General features: G+C 52.2%; 1 protein-coding gene across 2 annotated transcripts in view; it reads right to left on the minus strand.

Moving 5' to 3' along the window:
• SNX29 (sorting nexin 29) overlaps window positions 1-18,462 on the minus strand; it is a 511,108-nt gene that overhangs the window by 5,620 nt on the left and 487,026 nt on the right. Inside the window, exon 21 of one of the 2 annotated variants that reach the window (XM_040635312.1) lies at window positions 7,309-8,350. The exons of the other annotated variant lie outside the window; for it this stretch is intronic. Coding sequence (XP_040491246.1) covers window positions 8,323-8,350 — 28 coding nt within the window. The 3' untranslated portion in view covers window positions 7,309-8,322. Of the gene's footprint in view, window positions 1-7,308; window positions 8,351-18,462 lie in introns of those variants that run through there. 2 annotated transcript variants of the gene reach the window in all.

Raw genomic sequence — 18,462 nt, forward strand, 5'->3', positions numbered from 1 at the left:
GCCGTGAGCAACACGGGTTCTCCCAGGCCTGGCGGACACTGACGGGCCACCGGCGAGTTGATGTTATAGGTGGGACGTGATGAAGGCAGCTACGGCCTCCCTGGGCCGAAGCCTGAGGCTGCGGCCTCCACTCAGAGGCACCCGAGAGCGCTGGTGGGTCAGGTCGGAGGCTCTCCGTGCAGGAGGGAGGCTCGTCAGGTGGCCCCGCTGCAGGCTCGTGGGGTGGGGCGGGGCAGGTGGTCCTCCACGGTCCAGCTGCCATTTGAAGTGACCCCTGCCTGCCCTGTGGAGAGGGGCCTGGAGGGGTCTGGGCTGTGACCGCGATGCTGGTGAACTTATTTCCTACGGTTCTTTTAACAAGTGACCCCATACTTAGCGGCTTGAATGCAACACGTACCATCTTACAGTTGCGGGGGTCTTAAGTCCAAAACGGGTCTTAGGGAGCTAGAGTCAGAATGTTGGCAAAACCGGTTCCTTCTGGAGGCTCCAGTGGAGAATGTTTCCCTGCTTTTTCCTGCTTCTGGCCCCCTGCATTCCTCTGTCTCATGAGCACACGGGGCCCACCTGGGCCCTCTGCCCTTTTCGAGATCCTTAACCACCCCGGCAGAGTCCCCGGGGACTGGGGCGTGGACATGCTTGGGATTATTCTGTGTGGTACAGAGATTTGAAAAGTGGAATCAAAAGATGTGGTATTTAAACAATAATGTTCTCCACAGCTGGCAGAAAACGTAACTTCTACAATAAATGTCTCACTGGTACAAAACGTGTCTAAAAAACCACGCCGAGATGAAACTCACACTCATGTCTTGAGTGTCCCTGTGCCACCACCTTTCCGAATGTGTGGCCCCCAGACTCGGCCAGGGAAGACAGCCCCTCTACCAGGCTCAGCAGGACCCAGGCCACCCAGGGAGTACGGGGCAGATCCAGAACCGTCCACGCCCCTCCAGACAAGTGAGGGAATGAGCCACGTGAAGGAAACTGCCCCTGCCGCATGGGTCCCTTGGGCTCTGTGGGACAGCCTACATCCTGCCGTGTCTCCACGACGGTTCCGCGCTCAGACGACGAGGGATGTTCATGCCTTTGCGGGGACACGGCCACTGTGCTCAGCGAGACGCCCCTTGGTTTGAGGTCAGGACAGTACCTCAGTAACAAACTGAAAAACTCCTCTCGTGACCGTCTCCTCCCTCGGAAGTCCAGATGCACCCCGCTTCACGGGCACGGCGTGAGCGCCACATGTGACCTGGAACAAGGGGGAGCGGCCACCTCGTTCCCACGCCCGGCCAGCGGCTCGGCCGCACGGTCCTCCTTCAGAAGGACATCTGGCCGCAGGCTGAAGGCCACCCTGTCCTGGTCTTGTCTCAGAACTACCCGGCTACCAAGCCTCCTGTGCCTGAAGGCCCCTCCCAGCACGGGCAGCAGACGCTTGCTCATGCGGTGGGGACGGCTTGGGTGTGAACGTCATTTGAAACCACCCCCTCCCTTCACTGTTCAGGATCCAGAGTCCCAGTGGCCGACCAGCTCGGTGGCTGTTGTCCTCACTGGGCACGGCCTACAAGGTGGGCTGAGTCCCACCAGAGCCTGTCAGGCCCGGGGCTCAGCAGCTCTGGGGAGGGAGAGTTACAAGTCAGTCAGGACATTCCTCTTTTCCAGAAACGGCACCGACTGTGGCGGACGTAGCCTAGCCTGGGGTGTCAGGGCAGCGGCTCTGAACCAGGCCCAGTCCTGCCAGCCAGGGCACCTTGCTGTCTCTGAGCCTTGCTCGTCTGTCCCATGGAGATGATGAGCTAGGGACCCTCAGGATGCTGCCGGGAGGAAGGGGCGCTGACCCCACGTAAGGCCACATGCTAGCTGCCCGCCTTGTTCTCCTTGACCCTTGGCTTCCAGGACAGAATGAAGGTGGGGCTGTTCTGAGAGTTCAAGGGATACTCAGCCACTCAGAGCCCGTGAGCTGTGTCGCCTGATACTGCGCCAGGCAGAGAGGGGCCCACGGTCTCACTGGGGATGGGCAGTGCAGAGCCCAGGAGCACAGTTGGTATCCTGACGGGTAAACACACGGTGCTCTGAGCAGGGCACCAGACTCGGGCATCACGGTGCTTACAGGGCTTCCTGGAGGAGGAAGAGCTGAGAAAATGAGGAGAGAGTGGCATGGCTCACCATGGGAAGGGTCCTGTGCTGGGGGACACCGCCAGCTGCTTTGCCTTCCCGGAAGGCAGGACTGGCCGCTCGGGTGGAGTGGGACGTCACTGAGCCGATGCCTGGGGGGCTCTGAGTATCCCTGCTGGGGGTCCGACCATGAAAGCAGCTGGTACGGGGGGAGGGAGAGCTCCATCCTCAAGGCCCCAGCAAGCAGCGACAAGGGGCCTGATGGCCGTGCTGGCCCAGACGGGCAGAAGCTGTGGCAGAAACTCCCGTAAACCTGGGACAGCGGGCGCAGCAGGCAGGCACTGGAGTTGAGCCGGTGGCAGAGGGGGAAGGTCCAGGGGAGCAGGAAGCCATACTAATGATGGGGTCGGCGCTAAGGCAGTGGATGAAGAGCTGGCAGCCCCGGGCGTGTGGAAGGCCACACCCCAAGGAACTGCTGCTGTTTCAGGTCAAGAACTGCCCAACAGTTTCCTATAGCCATTGGCCATTTGCGTGTCGTCTTTGGAGACCGGCCTACTCCAGCCCTTAGGCAGCTCCTTAATTGGGGAAATGCACATCCAAACCACAGGGAGCTCTCACCTCACACCTGTCAGGATGGTGATTCTCAAAAGCCTCAATGTTTTGGGGAGGAAGTTGGAGCTTGGAAGCCTTGTACGGTGTTGGCGGGAACGCAAAATGGTAGAGCTGCTCCGGGAAACAGCATGGAGCTTTCAAAGGATGACAGAGAGAAAGAAGTGTACGATGCGGCAATCCCAGCTCTGGGGATTCCCCCGGAGAGCCGAGATCAGGACCCTGAAACGGCATCTGCAGCCCCATGTTCCCTGCAGCAGCGCTCACAACGGCGAGGCCACGAAACCAGCTAAGAGTCTGGGGACGATGAATGGATAAAGATAATGTGGCCATTATATATAACAGAATCTTGGCCTTCCCGGAAATCCTGACCCACGCAACCCCGTGGAGGAACCCAGAGGAGATGATGCTGCGTGAGCTCAATCCGCGGAAGCTAGAATTCTGTGGGATTCTCCCTACAGGCAGTGTCTAAAATAGTCCCACTCCTAGAATCACGAGTGGAATCTGGTGATTAGGGTACGGAGGTACGAATCAGCAGGCCCAAAGCTCGTTCCACCGGAATCCTTTCTAGAGCCCCGCTGCATGGCACTGTCCTGGTCTCATCGAGAACGTACTACATGCCCAGAGTGGGGGAGGGCAGATCTCCTGTGTTCACAGCATACGATTTTTCATGTGTCTAATACGGGCAGGTGATCGTAGCAGAAGGGGTGAGCCTGTGGGTATATGTCAGCTGGGAGGAGAGGGGGCGGCGAGCCTGGGGCAGGGGCTAAGCCTGCTCTGACCAGGAGGAGGTCAGCGGCGCCCCAGGGCTGGGCACGGGCTGTTCCAGGGAGGTGGGAAGCTCACTTTGTGAGTGCAGCCTGAAAAAAGGGACATTTGATTTTTTGGAACCGAGGCTCCCTCGGGCTCCTGCTGTAGCCACTGCCTCTGTTGCCGTCACAGCTCGGTGTCCTTAGAAGGCAGTTCTCCCCATCCTTGTGAGCCACTGACTCCGTGCCTCGTGCACGGTGGGACTGAAGGGACGGCGCCCGTTTCCGCCCTGGCCCCGGCGATAGACGGCAGGCCCCCGAGCAGCCAGCCCCGTCACTGCTCCGGCTCGTCTGTGTTGTCTGAGAAAGTGGGGGCTGGGCCCTCGGCGGGAGCGGAACTGAAAAATGAGGGGGAACTACCTTCCTGACCTCCCAACTCCTTTACGAGGTCGGGGCTAATCTGCCCCCTTCCACAGACAAGGAAGGCCCCACCTCCACCCTACACAGGGATTTCCTCCGTAAACAATGTGAGGCACTGGACAGGACCTCATTTTTGGAGTCTGAAAACCAGGGTTCCTTCCATTAGACTCTAGAGAACCCTCGAGGAAGGTACATTCCTTACCTTCCCTCAACTCCGTTTTCTGATCTGTGAAATGGGGATGCTACTGGTCCGTCCTACCGTGTGTGACCCATTCAACACCTGAGTCTGCGACGTTTCGAGGTGGATGTGGCGCTCTCAGGGCCCCGAGACAACTGAGAGAAGAATGCGAGAGCACAGGTGACGTCCGGCAAGGACAAGCTTCGGGACTTCGGCAGCAAGGGCAGGAAGAACCGTGAGACAGGCTCCAGGAAGAGGACGGGCTGATGCCCCAGGCTGCGTATGGACGCAGGGCGGCACGTGGCGGTGGCGCGGCCGGGAAGGCTGCAAGGTGATCTAGATCCGTGCGGTCCCGGCGCTGCACGAACCCGCCTTCTGCAGGGAGACGCGGGCGTGAGCGAAGACTTGGCAACACAACCACCCCTTCTACATTTGGCCACACTCTATCTGCTACCAGGGATGGAGAACACACACCAACTGTAGCAGGTTGCTGACTCATCAACGAAGGACGAACACATGAACCAAACCCCCCACCCCCAACTCCTCGCTTGCTCTCGCAAAAAAATTTTAAGACTTTTTTTTTTTTTTTTCTAGAGAGCAAGCGAGTATGCGAGCAGGAGGAGAAGCAGGCTCCCCGCTGAGCAGGGAGCCCGATAGGGCACTTGATCCCAGGACCCTGGGATCATGACCTGAGCCAAGGGCAGACACTTATGAGCCACCCAGGTGTCCTCAAGTTAAAAAAAAAGGGGGGGGGCAGCCAGCCTCAAAGGCTATCCCCTGATTCTGTTCATAAGACATTTTGGAAAAGGGCAAAACTACAGGGACAGATCCCAGGGTGCCAGGGTTGACGACAGCATGCTCTAGGTGACGCTGGGGGTTAAGGGCTGCCATTCTGTACCTTGATGATGGTGGTAGTTCTAGGACCCCATGCTTTTGTCAAAACTCCTAGAACCATACAGGAGAAAGGGCAAGGTTTACCACATATAATCTATATGTCCATCTCAAGAAGCTTGTCCGAGAAAGGCAGTCTTTTTAGATCCACTGCAGCATGAATGGGCATCTCTGATCTGATTCTCCTATAGGAGACTGTGACCTTGTCCCCTTATCTGGGCAGAAAGAGCAGGGGCCCTGGGGATTCCAGGTAATTTACCAGCAGGGCTATGTGGACAGGTCATGGGTGCGCCCGGCCTCCCAGTCCTCCCCTGTAAGACGGATCATAGTACAAAGACAACTGAATTTAAGAATGAGCGCAGCATCTGAATATGTCTTTCTCTGAGGACAATATATAAATGACCCATCAGCTGTGAAAAGATGCTCAACATCGTTAGCAAGCCAGACACACGCCTCGAAGCCCCAGTGCAGGCTGCCTTCGCGCCCCCTCGGATGGCTACTATCCAGCAACACCAGTGTTGGGCACGATGGGGACAGATCAGAGCCCTACCACCTGCCGGTGGGAATGCTGACTGTTGTGGCTGCCGTCAAAGACAGGCAGGCAGTTCCCCCGATGATTACAGAGTTGCCGTGGGACCTGACACCCAAGAGGAGTGAAAATGCGTCCGACACAGAAACTTGGACTTGGGTGTTGAAAGCAGCAGGAGTCATAATGGCCCCAAAGCACGGACGCCCCAGTGTCTATCAGGAGAGTGGCTGAGGTCTGTCAGCTGTAGGGGTGCTGAGGCTCTGGTGCAAGTCCCAGGGGGCAGAACACGGCCCTCTGCCACCCCGCACCCTTCCGCCACACCACACCCCTCCGCCACATCACCGTGGTCCCCGACTACACAGGTTTAAGGCAGGTGAGAAGCAGCAAATGCGAGGGAAGGACTCTCCCTTTCCTTAAAAGCAGAAAACCTAAAACTCCCATGGGAAGGACATCCTTTCTACACCGGAAGTAAAGTAACAGTCTTCTCGAAAAGTGGAGGCCAAGAGCATTCTATACAGATAGATCTTGTGAAACTAATTCTCCTCTTCCTTGTGCCCCCCCCCCCCAAATTAGATCACTCTTCCACACCTGCCTTTGGTTCCACGTTACACAGAAGCAGGTAGTCTTGGCGGTTTGGGGGTCTTTATTTCCTCACCATTCCCGTGTCTTGGAGCACCTATGGCTCTGTGCTTTTCCCTGTTCCTCGGGCATATGCGGATTCAACTCCCGGGCCAGCCAGAAGCCCTCAGGGGGAGGGAGAGACGCTGCCAGCCCCACATGTGCCCCGGCGTGGCTAAGCCTTGCAAACCCCATGCTGATCGAGACACGCCAGGCTCACCGGTCTGAGTACTGTGATCCTGCTAGTGGGAACGTCCGGAGTAGGGTTACCTGGAGAACAGGACGTATGTGGTTGCTTGGAGCAGGGGAGACATGGGGCTCCTTTCTGCCCTGATGAAAAGATACTAAAGCAGGGTGGCAGCTGTGTGTTCTCTGGACGCAAAGCTACTGATTTGGGCAGCTTTCAATGGGCGAATTGTATGGCATGTGAACTCTGTCTTAAGGCTGTTTAAAGAAATGGCCCAAGCTGAAAAAACAAGGTGGAAGGACATGGTAGGATCGTCTCTGGCAGGCCCGTACGACACAGCATGGGACTGTGCTGCTTGCCTGGTAACTGTCCTTCCCCCGCTGCTGAACTGGGATTTGGTCCCCAACGCATGGCTCTAACCGTTCCCACGCTCTAACAGTCCTGTCCTTCTGGTCCTGTTAAAGCCATGTTGGGGTCCATACGGGGAGGGTCTCAGACTTCGAACCAGTGTGCAGGAAGCAAGGGATGGAGGGATGCAGAGGCCTCCTTTCCCCAGGCCACGGGATGTGAACTTCCTGGGCTCTAGGGACTCCCTGCCTTGGAGACAGGAGCTCTGTGGGGACGTCTCTTCCCCATGACCGACACCGTGCACCTGGTTCTCAGCTCAGCTGGAAACTGGCCTCGGCCCTCGCTGGAAGGCAGTGGGGGAAGCAGCCTCCTGAGCACGGCTGCTCACCCAGGACACAGCCCACATGTCCCCCACGTACCTCCTCGAGCTGTTGGGGTTCTCTCCTTGACCTATCAACTTGGCAACCCTTTCAGAAACAACTCCTCCCCCCTCCTGCTGGCTACCATCTGGGAGCCAAAGGAATCCGTGTCTGTAAGCAGACCCTGCCAGGAGCCCCAGGGGTGACAACTCTTTTTAATAAGCCTCTGGGGTGCACCCCTGTGGCATCCCAGTCCCCAGCATGTGGGTGACATCGATCCGATGGTCTCAGACACAGCAGTGAAAAATGGCCATGGGGAGAGATTTACTTTTTATTTCGCTTATAAACCGGGTGTAGAGAGCCGGTCAATATTCCATTTGCTGGGAGCCGCCTTTCGTAGCTTGGAGGGTGGCTTCGCATGGGTGATGCCGGCTGCCGGGCTGGACCCTGGCTCACGGATGGGACCGAGCTCTTTTCTACCAAAGCTATGACCACTGTCCTCTGAGACCCGGCTCCTTGGGGAGGTGTGTGTGTGCAGGAGTTAGGAGGACTGCGTTCTGCCTCCACAGTGAGCAAACCACGAAGAACAGCTGCCCTCCTATCTGCGGGGTTGGGGGAGGCCTCGCTTCACCCCCGCCGGCCGGTGGCATGAGGGCTGCAAGCGGCTGTGTTGGTCCAGATGTACCAGGCCACGCAGCCTTTGAACTCACTGTGGGCACGCTTTCGAGCCCCGGCCCCTACTACGATGGGGATCCAGAGGACGCGCTGTAGCCGTGCGCCGGTCACTCCGCTACGGTCTTGAAGGTTTCGCCGTGTGAACACCGTCTCTGGGGATTAGTGGAAGGTGGCCTCCATGCACTTCCTCGGTTGCCTGCGCCCTGGTTAGATCTGGGGCCCAAGAGTTCTGCCCTCGCAGATGACCCACAGATGGTTCTGGTGGTTCTTCGGATCACCACACTTCCTAACCCCGAAAGGTCTCTGGTGACTGATTTTCAATATCATCTTTACACGCTGGCCTCATGAGGGAGGTGCCGTGATGTTCCTTTAGATCCAGGCAGTCTGTCCTGGGATGCCACAGACAGGCTGACACGGCCGGGAGAGCCGCAGTGCCAGCGTGCACAGGGGACAGTCATGGGTGCTTGCTGGAGGGCCGGGGCCTGAGCACCAACCCTGTATGTGTGTCTCCCGCCCACCCAACTGGGAGGTGGGGGCTCTGCTGCACGCATGGAGTCTAGAACAGAGCGTCGAATGTGGCACGCAGAGGTGCAGGGACTGGTCCGATGTCACACGTTTCCTATGTGACAGCAGGACGCCAGCCTGGGCCCGTCTGACTACAGCCAGTTCTTCTCATCCTCTGGGCTAAGGGGCAGATGACAGAGATATTTGCAGAGAAAAATATCTCAAGGGTTCTGGGAAGACAGTATGAGGTGGGCTCTGAGGCTGGAAGAGGGGCTAGATGGTGGACTGCTATGAGAGCCCCCTGAGGATGGTGGGGAGCCCCATTAGTGTAACCCACTTCAGACGTACAGCCTCTGAAGTTTCCCAGTGGGGCCGGGAGTGACGAGGACAGAGAGGAGCCCCAGAGCCAGGGTGCCCTGTGGGGTTGGTATGGCCCCAGGAGCAGGATCCTGAGGTCAGAACCAAGATGGGGCAGTAGCAACAGAGCGGGGGTGGGGGGAGAGTACGAGGGTGCTGGAGAGAGCGCCTCCGTGGGCACAGGGACCAATCAGAGGGGGAAGTGTTCCATTTCTGTTTGGAGACTGGACTGGGGTGGGGGGGGCAGCTGAGCTGGAGGGGAAGGTACAGCATGTGCCAGGCAGACAGGGCACCAAGACAGAGCGTGCACACGAGTGTGTGTGTGTGTGTGTGTGTGTGTGTGTGTGTGTACGCGCGCGTGTGCCTGCGGTCAATGATGCTATTGGAGAAAAGTAAAAATGTATTAGGCCTAGTACATGTTGAAGGATGGCGCAAGTCCATAAAAACACTGTACTGCCCACTGTGGCCCCCAGACATGTCGGCTTTAATGATTTCACGGCCTGGACAGTGGATGGGCTTCTGATCGTTACAGACGCCCTGATGCTGTTGGGGTGACACTGGGCACCTGGCTGGGAGCCTCTTCAGTTAGAGCTCATTACCCCAAGTGGGTGTCCCACGGGTTCCCGAGCAGACGGACACTGACATTCGGGAAGCTTTGCACCCCAGCTGCCATGTTGGGACCTCCCCTGAAAGGCTGCTTTGAAAAGGGACTGGATCGTTCTCACTGCCTCTAATTAGCCCTCTACCCCTGGCTAGTTCCTCCTGGAAACTCCACTCCCTGGATCCTGCCACTGCCCCTTCTCAGCCCCATCTCTCCTCCTTACCGGTGGGACTCAGGGCTCGATGGTAACCACTGCCCATCTTAAACTTGGCCAACACAGAAATTCTCCATTTCCCCATCTCACCTCCTCTCTGGTCTTCTCAGCTTTCCTAATCGGTACGACTACCTGCCTCCTTGCTCAAACCCTGACCCACCATCTTGGTCTTTCTTCCCTTCACATTCCATGCCTAATTCACCAAAGTGGCCCGTGGGCTCTCCGTCTGGACACATGTGCAACACTTGCACTTCCATGCCCACGGTGACATCCCAGATCCAGCCACCACGGCCTCTGGCCTGGACTCGCAACAGATTTCGAAATGGTCTCCCTGAGTTCGTGGATTCCTTGGCACCTCGTCCTAAGTCCCCCTCCATTTCCCTCCTGTACAGCTCCCGGCGGCCCTCGGGTCCAGCCCGCGCCACCCCCGGCTCTGCTCAGTTATCCCTGAGCTGCAGGTCTTGCTCCAAAGTCACCTCTGCTCGTGGGCCACCCAGTCACTGTGTCTTAGTTTCTTTATGGCAACTGAGCCTTGTTCTTCAGGTCGGACGGTACCCTGGTCATGCCCAGCTTAGTGGAGGTGGCCATGTGTGACACCGGAACATGGGCCTTGGAATCAGAAAGCCACGAGCACTTCTGAGGTTTACTTTGAGAAAACAGGAGTAATAATCCATATTCACTTCTCTCCTAGAGAGTGGTGATAATAGGACTTTTGAGACTGTTAATAAGGCACCGCCTCTGAAGCATCACCCAGATTCGGTCCGCTAGTAAAAGCTCAGTGGTTTTAACGCTGCGGGTGCAGAGGACAAGAAGCATAGAAAACCGTAAGGGTGGTGTTACAAGGCAGCGTGAAGTGAACAGACCTAAAGCCACATGCAGAAACACAGTAGAGAAGGAGAGACGGGTGTCCCGCCGTGTGGGGGGAGGCAGACCAGGGAAGGCCCAGAGTGTCTGAAGGGCTCCTACGAACCACCAAGAATGAGCAGACAGCCCAACAAACATGCAGGGTGAGCACTTCATGGGGGAAGATAAACAGGCTTGTTAGTCATTCTGCTAATATTTGTTGAAGCTTGGGGAGCTGAATCAGGGCTGGAACCATCCCGCTAAAACAAGCCAGATGAGGACACTCCTTGGCTCCAAACCCTCTCATCTCCCTCCTCTCGGAGTGAAACCCTTAGGATACTCCGCACGACCATCCCGGACACGGTCCTGCCTCCTCCCCTCCAGCCTTAAGGCTTCTCAGCGGGAGCTGGGCACACTCCTGTCCCGCTGCCTCTGTAGTTACTGGGCCCCAAAGAAAGCCACGTGCCCTTGTGCGCTCCTTCTCCTCCTTCCCTTCTGTCCTCTTGCTGGGGTCTCAGTGCGGCGTCCCCGGCCCCTGCCCCCTCCCCTGCATGAGCCGTTGGCGAGTGCTGCCGTGGTCAGTCTGGTTCACAGATGCCAAGCGGGCACGTCGGTGGGGGGTGGCCAGAACAGGCACTGCGTGAAGACACGTGGAATGAGCGAGTCCGCGGGGCACCCGGCACAGCCCCAGACCACTCTCGGGGAGCAGAGAAATGCAAGCTGGCGAAATATGCTGTGGCCAAGCACTGGGGCGGCGGTCCTAGGTGGCTGCAGCCCATACAAACAGCTGACACCTTTCAGGAAACCGGAGGAGCTGTGTGCGAAGGAGAACACGTACCCTATGGGACCCCGGACTCAGGAACTGCACTTCCAGGGTCCCTTTGACACAGAGGGGAGCATTTTCACAAAGACGTGTGTGAGGATATGCGATGCAGCCTGGCTTCGGATCGGGAGGCCTGCAAACAACCTATCAGCCTGGAGGTCGGGATCCTCCTTCAATCCGCAATGGCACGTTCGTAACACGCACCGCGGCCCGCCGTCACCGAGGATGACACACCCGTGTGCACGCACATCCGCGAATAACGCGAAAACAACGGGTTACAGAAGACTGCGTAGGATCCTAATGTTATTAAAAACAAAACCTCAAATGAGAAAATGAGCACATGCACGTAAACGCAGAGATAAGCAGACACAGGGCGATGCGTTTGCTGTGGATACTGACACTGAGGAAATGTTTGTAACGAGGACTTACGCACACGTTACTCATTTAATAAACAGAACAAAATGTCGCATGAGAGAGCCCCTACACTGCTGCTTACAGGCCGCCAAGGAGCAGTCTCCCTGGGTCCCTCTCCGCGGCCCTGTGACAGCAGGTACACACAGCGTGGCCTGCGGGAAGCCACCTGGGGGGCTCCACAGGCAGGATCGAGTCTCCTCTGGGTCCAGCCGCTACACCTGCTCAGAACCGTCGCCTTGGGAAAGAACCACCCTTGTGCACTGACTACAGACTCAAAGTCCCAGGAAGCTTGCGGAACTGTGAGCCAGGGGTCCAAAGCTCCCCAACCGTCAGCCACCACCTTCCTACCAGGCCATAACTACTCGCTCGTGGTTCTGAGGAAAGCGCTAATGGTCCTAGATGATCTCCTTTAATGTATCTTAGAACAGAAAGCTGATCTCAGCACGGTCCCCTGCTCACAGCCCTCCAGAGGCTGCCATTGAACAATGAATACATTTCACGCCCCTTACGACCTGCAGACAAGGCCACCCTCCCCCCACCAGGGAGACTCTCCCCGTGGCCACACCTGTTCCTCATGAGTTCATGTCACTGCTTGCAAGTTACCCACTGGAGACACCGCCCCTCACCTCACATGGTCCCTCGCTTCTAAATCCCCTTCGCGGCGCGTATCTCCCATCGCAGGAATTCCATCTGTTGGAGGTTTTGGTCTCCCCCACGAGACTGCACGCTCCCTGAGCCTGGTGCACAGCGGCGCCTGGTAACTGGTGGAGGAACGAGCAGCTTCTCCACTGGTCATTCTGGAGCAAGATCCCTGGGGCACCATGGCGTGAGACCTGATGGCCGGGGGTGTATCACTTCTATGCTTGAATTGCTACAGCTGGCTTGCTGTATGCCCTGCACTGTCCTCACTGCCCTGTATGGATGCAATAAACCACACCGAAGCCAGGGAGGGAGGGCCCGTTCGTACCCCCTTTCCAGGTGAGGAAGCCAAGGCACGGAGAGGTTAAGGGGCCCAGGGTTAAGAGCACTGAGGTAGCAGGTTGCTAGCTGTCCGAATCCCAGGCTTCCCTCCTCCTTCCACGATGTACTGTACTCTCCTCATTCTGGAGTTCTTTCCTTTTCTGTAAAAGTCGGTAAGAACATTCCCACCCTAGGAGCACCTGGGTGGCTCAGTCGGTTAAGCGTCTACCTTCGGCTCAGGTCATGATCCTGGGGTCCTGGGACCAAGCCCTGCGTTGGGCTCCTTGCTCAGTGGGGAGCCTGCTTCTCCCTCTGCCGCTCCCCCTGCTTGTGCTCTGTCAAATAAAATCTTAAAAACAAAAACAAAACAAAACAAAAAAAACACTGCCACCCTAGCTTGCAAGGCTGAAGCTAAAGAGAAAGGCGAAACTTGTAGATGGACACGGAGCAGGGGTTGGCAAACCACAGGGTCTGCCTATTGTCTATGGTGCTTTCATGCTACTAGGGCAGAGCTGAGTCCTTGCAGAGATGAGTGGCCTGAGTGCAAAGCCAAGACGGTCCACTCTCCAACTGGTGACTCCCAGCCTTCTCTAGAGCAGCAGCCCCGGGCAAGAGCTTCGGCACAGCCGCAGGGGCTGCCATTCGCGCTGGGGGCACCCGGAAGTGGTCAGTGCACTGGATCCTCAGAGTCTCCACGCGGCGGGGTAGAAGGATCCTCGTGGCTCAGGAAGGGCAAAGGGCTTCTCCTGCAGGGCCCAGCTGGGATGAGGGCCCGCTAGTGTGACTCTGAAGCCTGTGTGCTACCCCGCAGTAGACTCAGAACGCAGGGTCCCTGGCTCTGGGGGAGAGGAGGCGGGGAAGCGTCCTGGAGCTGGTGGGCCCTCCTGTCACACCGGAGTGGAGACGGAGGCTCAGAGACGACAACTGGGCCCACGTCGCACTGGAGGTGGCAGAGTTGATGTTCAGAACCAGGTCTGAGACCAACATCAGATTGTTCTAAAAATTTAATCCCAGTGTAGTTAACATACGTTGTTCCGTTAATTCAGGTATACAACATAGTGACTCAACACTTCCATCCATCACCAGTGCTCATCACAACTGCGCTCCTTCTTCCCCATCACCTGTTTCACCATGGCCCCCCACCTCCCCTCTGGTGACCCTCAGTGTGTTCTGTATAGTTATTTTTTGGTTTTGCCTTATCCCCGCCCCCGTTTGTTTGGTTTCCTAAATACCACAGATAAGTGAAATCATACCGTATTTCTCTTTGACTTATTTAGCTTAGCATTACACTCTCTAGATGCAGAGATGTTGTTGCAAATGGCAAGATTTCACTTTCTTATGGCTAATACTCGTGTGTGTGTGTTCTTTATCCGTTCCCGTACGGATAGACACGGGCTGCTTCCATGATCTGGCTATTGTAAATAATGCTGCTATAAACACAGGGGTGCATGTATCCCTTTGAACTAGTGTTCTTGTATTTTTTGGGTAAATACCCAGTAGCCAACTACTGGATTATATGGTAATTCTGTTTTTCATTTTTTGAGGAACCTCCATCTTCGTGTCCACAGTGGCTGCACCAGGGTGCGTTCCCACCAACAGTGTGTAAGCGTTCCTTTTTCTCTGCATCCTCACCAGCATCTGTTTCTTGTGGTGTTGATTTTAGCCCTTCTGACCCGTGTAAGGGGCTGTCTCGTTGTGGTTCTGAGCTGTATTTCCCTGATGCTGAGTGATGCTGACCATGTTCTCATTTGTTGGCCATCTGGATGTCGTCTTTGGAGAAATGACTGTTCATGTCTTCTACCCATTTTTAAATTGGATTATGTGTGTTTATGGTATTGAGTTTACTAAGTTCTCATATATCTTGGACACTAAACCTTTATCAGATATGTCATTTGCAAATACCTTCTCCCACTCAGTAGGCAGTCTTCTAGTTTTGTTTCCTTTGCTGTGCAGAAGCTTTTTTTTTTTTTTTGACGTAGTTCCAATAGTTTATTTTTGTTTCCCTTGCCTCAGGAGACAGACCTAGAAATAAGTTATGGCTGATGTCAAACCACTTACTGCCTATGTTCTCTTCTAAGATATTTATGGTTCCAGGTCTCACATTTAGATCTTTAATCCATTTTGAATTTATTTTTGTATACGGTGTGAGGAAGTGATCGTTTCGTTCTGCATGTAGCTGTCCAATTTCCCAACACCATCTGTGGAAGGGACTGTCTTTTTCCATTGCATGTTCTTTTCTCCTTTGCCAAAGATTAACTGACCATATAATTGTGGGTTTCTTGGAGAGTTTTCTATTCACTGATCAGTCTTTTTATGCCAGTACCATACTGTTTTGATTACCACAGCTTTGTAATATAGCTTGAAGGCTGGAATTGTGATACTTGCAGTTTTTTCTTTTTCTTTTTCAAAATTGTTTTGGCTACTTAGAGTCTTCTGTGGCTCCATCCAAATTTTAGGATTGTTTGCTCTACTTCTGTAAAATTGTTTTCTCTATTCTGCAAAATGTCCTTGGTATTTTGATAGAGATTGCATTAGACCTGTAGATTGCTGTGGGTTTTGAGTGTGGAATGTTTTTCCATTTCTTTGTGTCGTCTTCAGTTTCTTATACCAATGTTTCATAGTTTTCAGAGTAAGGTCTTTCACCTCCTCAGTCAGGTTTATTCCTAGGTAATTTATTCTTTCTGGTGCCATTCTAAATGGGATTGTTTTCTTAATTTCTCTTTCTGCTACTATTAGCCCCTAGGAATGCAACAGATTTCGGTATATTTTGTATCCTGCAACCTTACTGAATTCCTGTATCAGTCCTGCCAGTTTTCTGTAGGGTCTTTCAAGTTCAGTATCATGTCATCTGCAAATAGTGGCAGTTTTATTTGGATGCCTTTTATTTTCGTTTGGCTGGCTGCTTGCTGTGGCTGGGACTCATTGTACGATGTCGAATAGAGGTGGTGAGTGGACGTCCCTGTCTTGCTCCTGACCTTAGGAGGCAAGCGCTCAGTTTTGTCCCACTGAGTATGAGGTCTGTTAGCTGTGCACTTTTCATACGCGGGCTTCATTTTGTTGAGGTAGGTTCCCTCTAGACCTCCTGTGTTGAGGATTTTTATCATAAATAGATGTTGTACTGTGTCACATGATTTTTCTGCATCTACTGGGATGATCACATGGTTCTTGTCCTTTCTCTCACGTGATGTATCATGTTGACGGATTTGTAAATATTGAACCACCTTTGCATTCTAGGAATAAATCCCACTTGATTGTGGTAAATGATTTGGATTCAGTTTGCTAATACCTCATTGAGGATTTTTGCTCTATGTTTATCAGATATTGGCCTATAGTTCTCTTTCTTGTGTGTGTGGTATCGTGGTTATCTTTAATTTTTCTTTAGAAGTTTGGTAGACTTCACATGTGAAGCTATCTGGTTCTGGTCCTGGACTTTTGTTTGTTGGGAGTTTTTGATTACTGATTCACTTTCATTGCTAGTCATTGGCCTGCCCCAATTTTCTGTTTCTTCCTGCTTCGCTTCTGGTAGGTTATACGTTTCTAGGGATTTATCCATTTCATCTAGGTCATCCAATTCGTTGGCATAAAATTTTTTTTTCTCTTTTTAGAGAGAGAGCATGAGCAGGGGAGAGGGAGAGACAGAGAATCTTAAGCAGACTCTGTGCCAAGCACGCAGCCTGACGTGGGGCATGATCTCATGACCCTGAGGTCATGCCCGGAGCCAAAATTAAGACTTAGATACTTAACCAACTGAGCCACCCAGGTGCCCCTTGCATATAATTTTTCTTACATTGATCGTATTTCTGTAATGTTGGTGGTTATTTCTCCTCTTTCATTTGTGATTTTGAGTCCTTTCTTTAATGAATCTGGCTAGAGGTTTATCAATTTTATTGATCTGCTCTAATCTTTATTTCCTTTCTTTAGCTGGTTTTAGGTTTTCTAGCTCCTTTAGGTCTAAGGTTAGGTTGAGATTTTTCTTGCTTCTTGTGGTGGGCCTGTATTACTATAAACTTCCCTCTTAGAATTGCTTTTGCTATGTCTCAAAGATTTCGAACTGTTACGTTTCCATTTTCATTTCTTTCCATGTAAGTTTTGATTTCTTCTTTGATTTCTTGGTTGACCCATTCAACGTTTAGTAGCATGTTATTTAACTTCCCTGTAGTTGTGGTCTTTCCAGATTTTTTCTTGGATAGATATCTAGTTTTATAGCATTGTGGTCAGAAAGATGCATGGTATGACTTCAGTCTTTGAGTTCGTTGATACTTGTTTTGTGGCCTAATATGTGATTTTGGAGAGTGTTCCATGTGCACTTGAAAAAAATGTGTCTTCTGTTTTAGGATGAAATGTTTTGAATGTATCTGTTAAAGCCATCTGGTCCAGTGTGTCATTCAGAGCCACTGTTTACTCTGCTTGGGTCGTCTGTTCATGGGTGTAAGTGGAGTATTAAAGGCCCTAATGTTGTTGTATTACTATCAATTAGTTTCTGTGTTTGTTATTAACTTTTACGTATTTGGGTGGGCCCATGTTGGGTGCGTAAATATTTATAATTGTTATATCTTCATGTTAGATTGTCCCTTTTATTAGATAGTGTTCTTTGGGTATAGTCTTGGTTTTAAAGTCTGTTCTGTCCAGTGTAAGTACTGCTACCCCAGCTTTCTTCTGAAATCCATTTGCGTGATAAATGTTTCTCCACATCCCTTCACTTTCAGTCTGTGGTTATCTATCTGTGGGTCTGGTATGAGTCTCTCGTGGGCAGCATATAGATGGGTCTTGTTTATTTTTTTTTTATCCATTCTGTCACCCTATGTCTTTTGATTGGGATGCTTAATCCATTTACATTCAAAGTAATTATTGATAGGTATGTATGTATTGCCATTTTGTTACTTGTTTTGTGGTGGTTTTCCAGTTTTTCTCTGATCCTTCTTTTGCTCTCTTTCACGGTTTGCTGGCTTTCTTTAGTGATACACTTGCACTCCTTTCTCTTTATTCTTCGCAGGTTACTGGTTTTTGATTTATGGTTACCATGAGGTTTATCTACACATCTTCTGGATACATTAAGTTGATGGCTGCTTAAGTCTGAATCCACTCTTTATTCTTCTCCCCACATTTTAGGTATATGGCGTCCTATTTTACATCCTTTATTTTGTGAGTCCCTGAATGGATTTTTATAGATATACTTATTTTTACTGTTTGTTTGTTTCCTACTGTTCATACTTATGGTCTTTCCTTTCCACTCAGTCCCCTGTAACATTTCTTGTAGGGTTGGTTTAGTGGTTATGAACTCCTTTAGCTTTTGTCTGAGAAACTCTATCTCTCCTTTTATTCTGAATGATAGACTTGCTGGATATTTTTGGTTGCATATTTCTTTCCTTTTAGCACTTTGAATATATTGTGTCACTTTCTTCTAGTTTCTGCTGAAAAATCTTGATGGCCTTATTGGGTTTCCCCTTGCATGTAACTGTCTTTTCTCTTGTTGCTTTTAAATTTTTCTAAAGAGAATCACTGCTTTTCCCCGTTTTAATTACTGTAGGTATTGGCGTGCACCTCCGCGGGTTGATTCTGTTGCAGGATCTCTGAGCCTCCTGGGTCTGGATATCTGTTTCCTTCTCCAGATGTGGAAAGTTTTCAGCTATTATTTTTGCACATTTTCTGTCCCCTTTTCTCTCTTTTCTTCTTCTGGGATGACTATAATATGAATGTTATTACATTTGATGAAGTCACAGGGTCCCCTAAGTCTATTTTCATTTTACATAATTTTTTTTCTCTCACCTGCTCAGCTTGATTACTTTCCCATACTCTGTCCTCCAGGTCACTAATTCATTCCTCTGCTCCCTCTAGCCTGCTGTTTATTCCATTTTATTGTGTTATCTGTGATGGGTTCTTTATTTCCTTGTGAAGGGTCTCACTGATGTCCTCCACTGTTTTTGCCAGTCTAGTGAGTACCTTTATGATCATTAAATTCTCTACAGACACACTATACTTGTATCCATTTTGCTTAGCTCTCTTGCTGTGATTTCATCCTGTTTTTTCATTTAGGACATATTCCTCTGTCTCATTTTGTCTACCTTTGTGTTTCTGTGTGT

Source organism: Ursus maritimus, unplaced genomic scaffold (assembly GCF_017311325.1).
Source record: "Ursus maritimus isolate PB19 unplaced genomic scaffold, ASM1731132v1 scaffold_2, whole genome shotgun sequence".
NCBI lineage: Eukaryota > Metazoa > Chordata > Mammalia > Carnivora > Ursidae > Ursus > Ursus maritimus.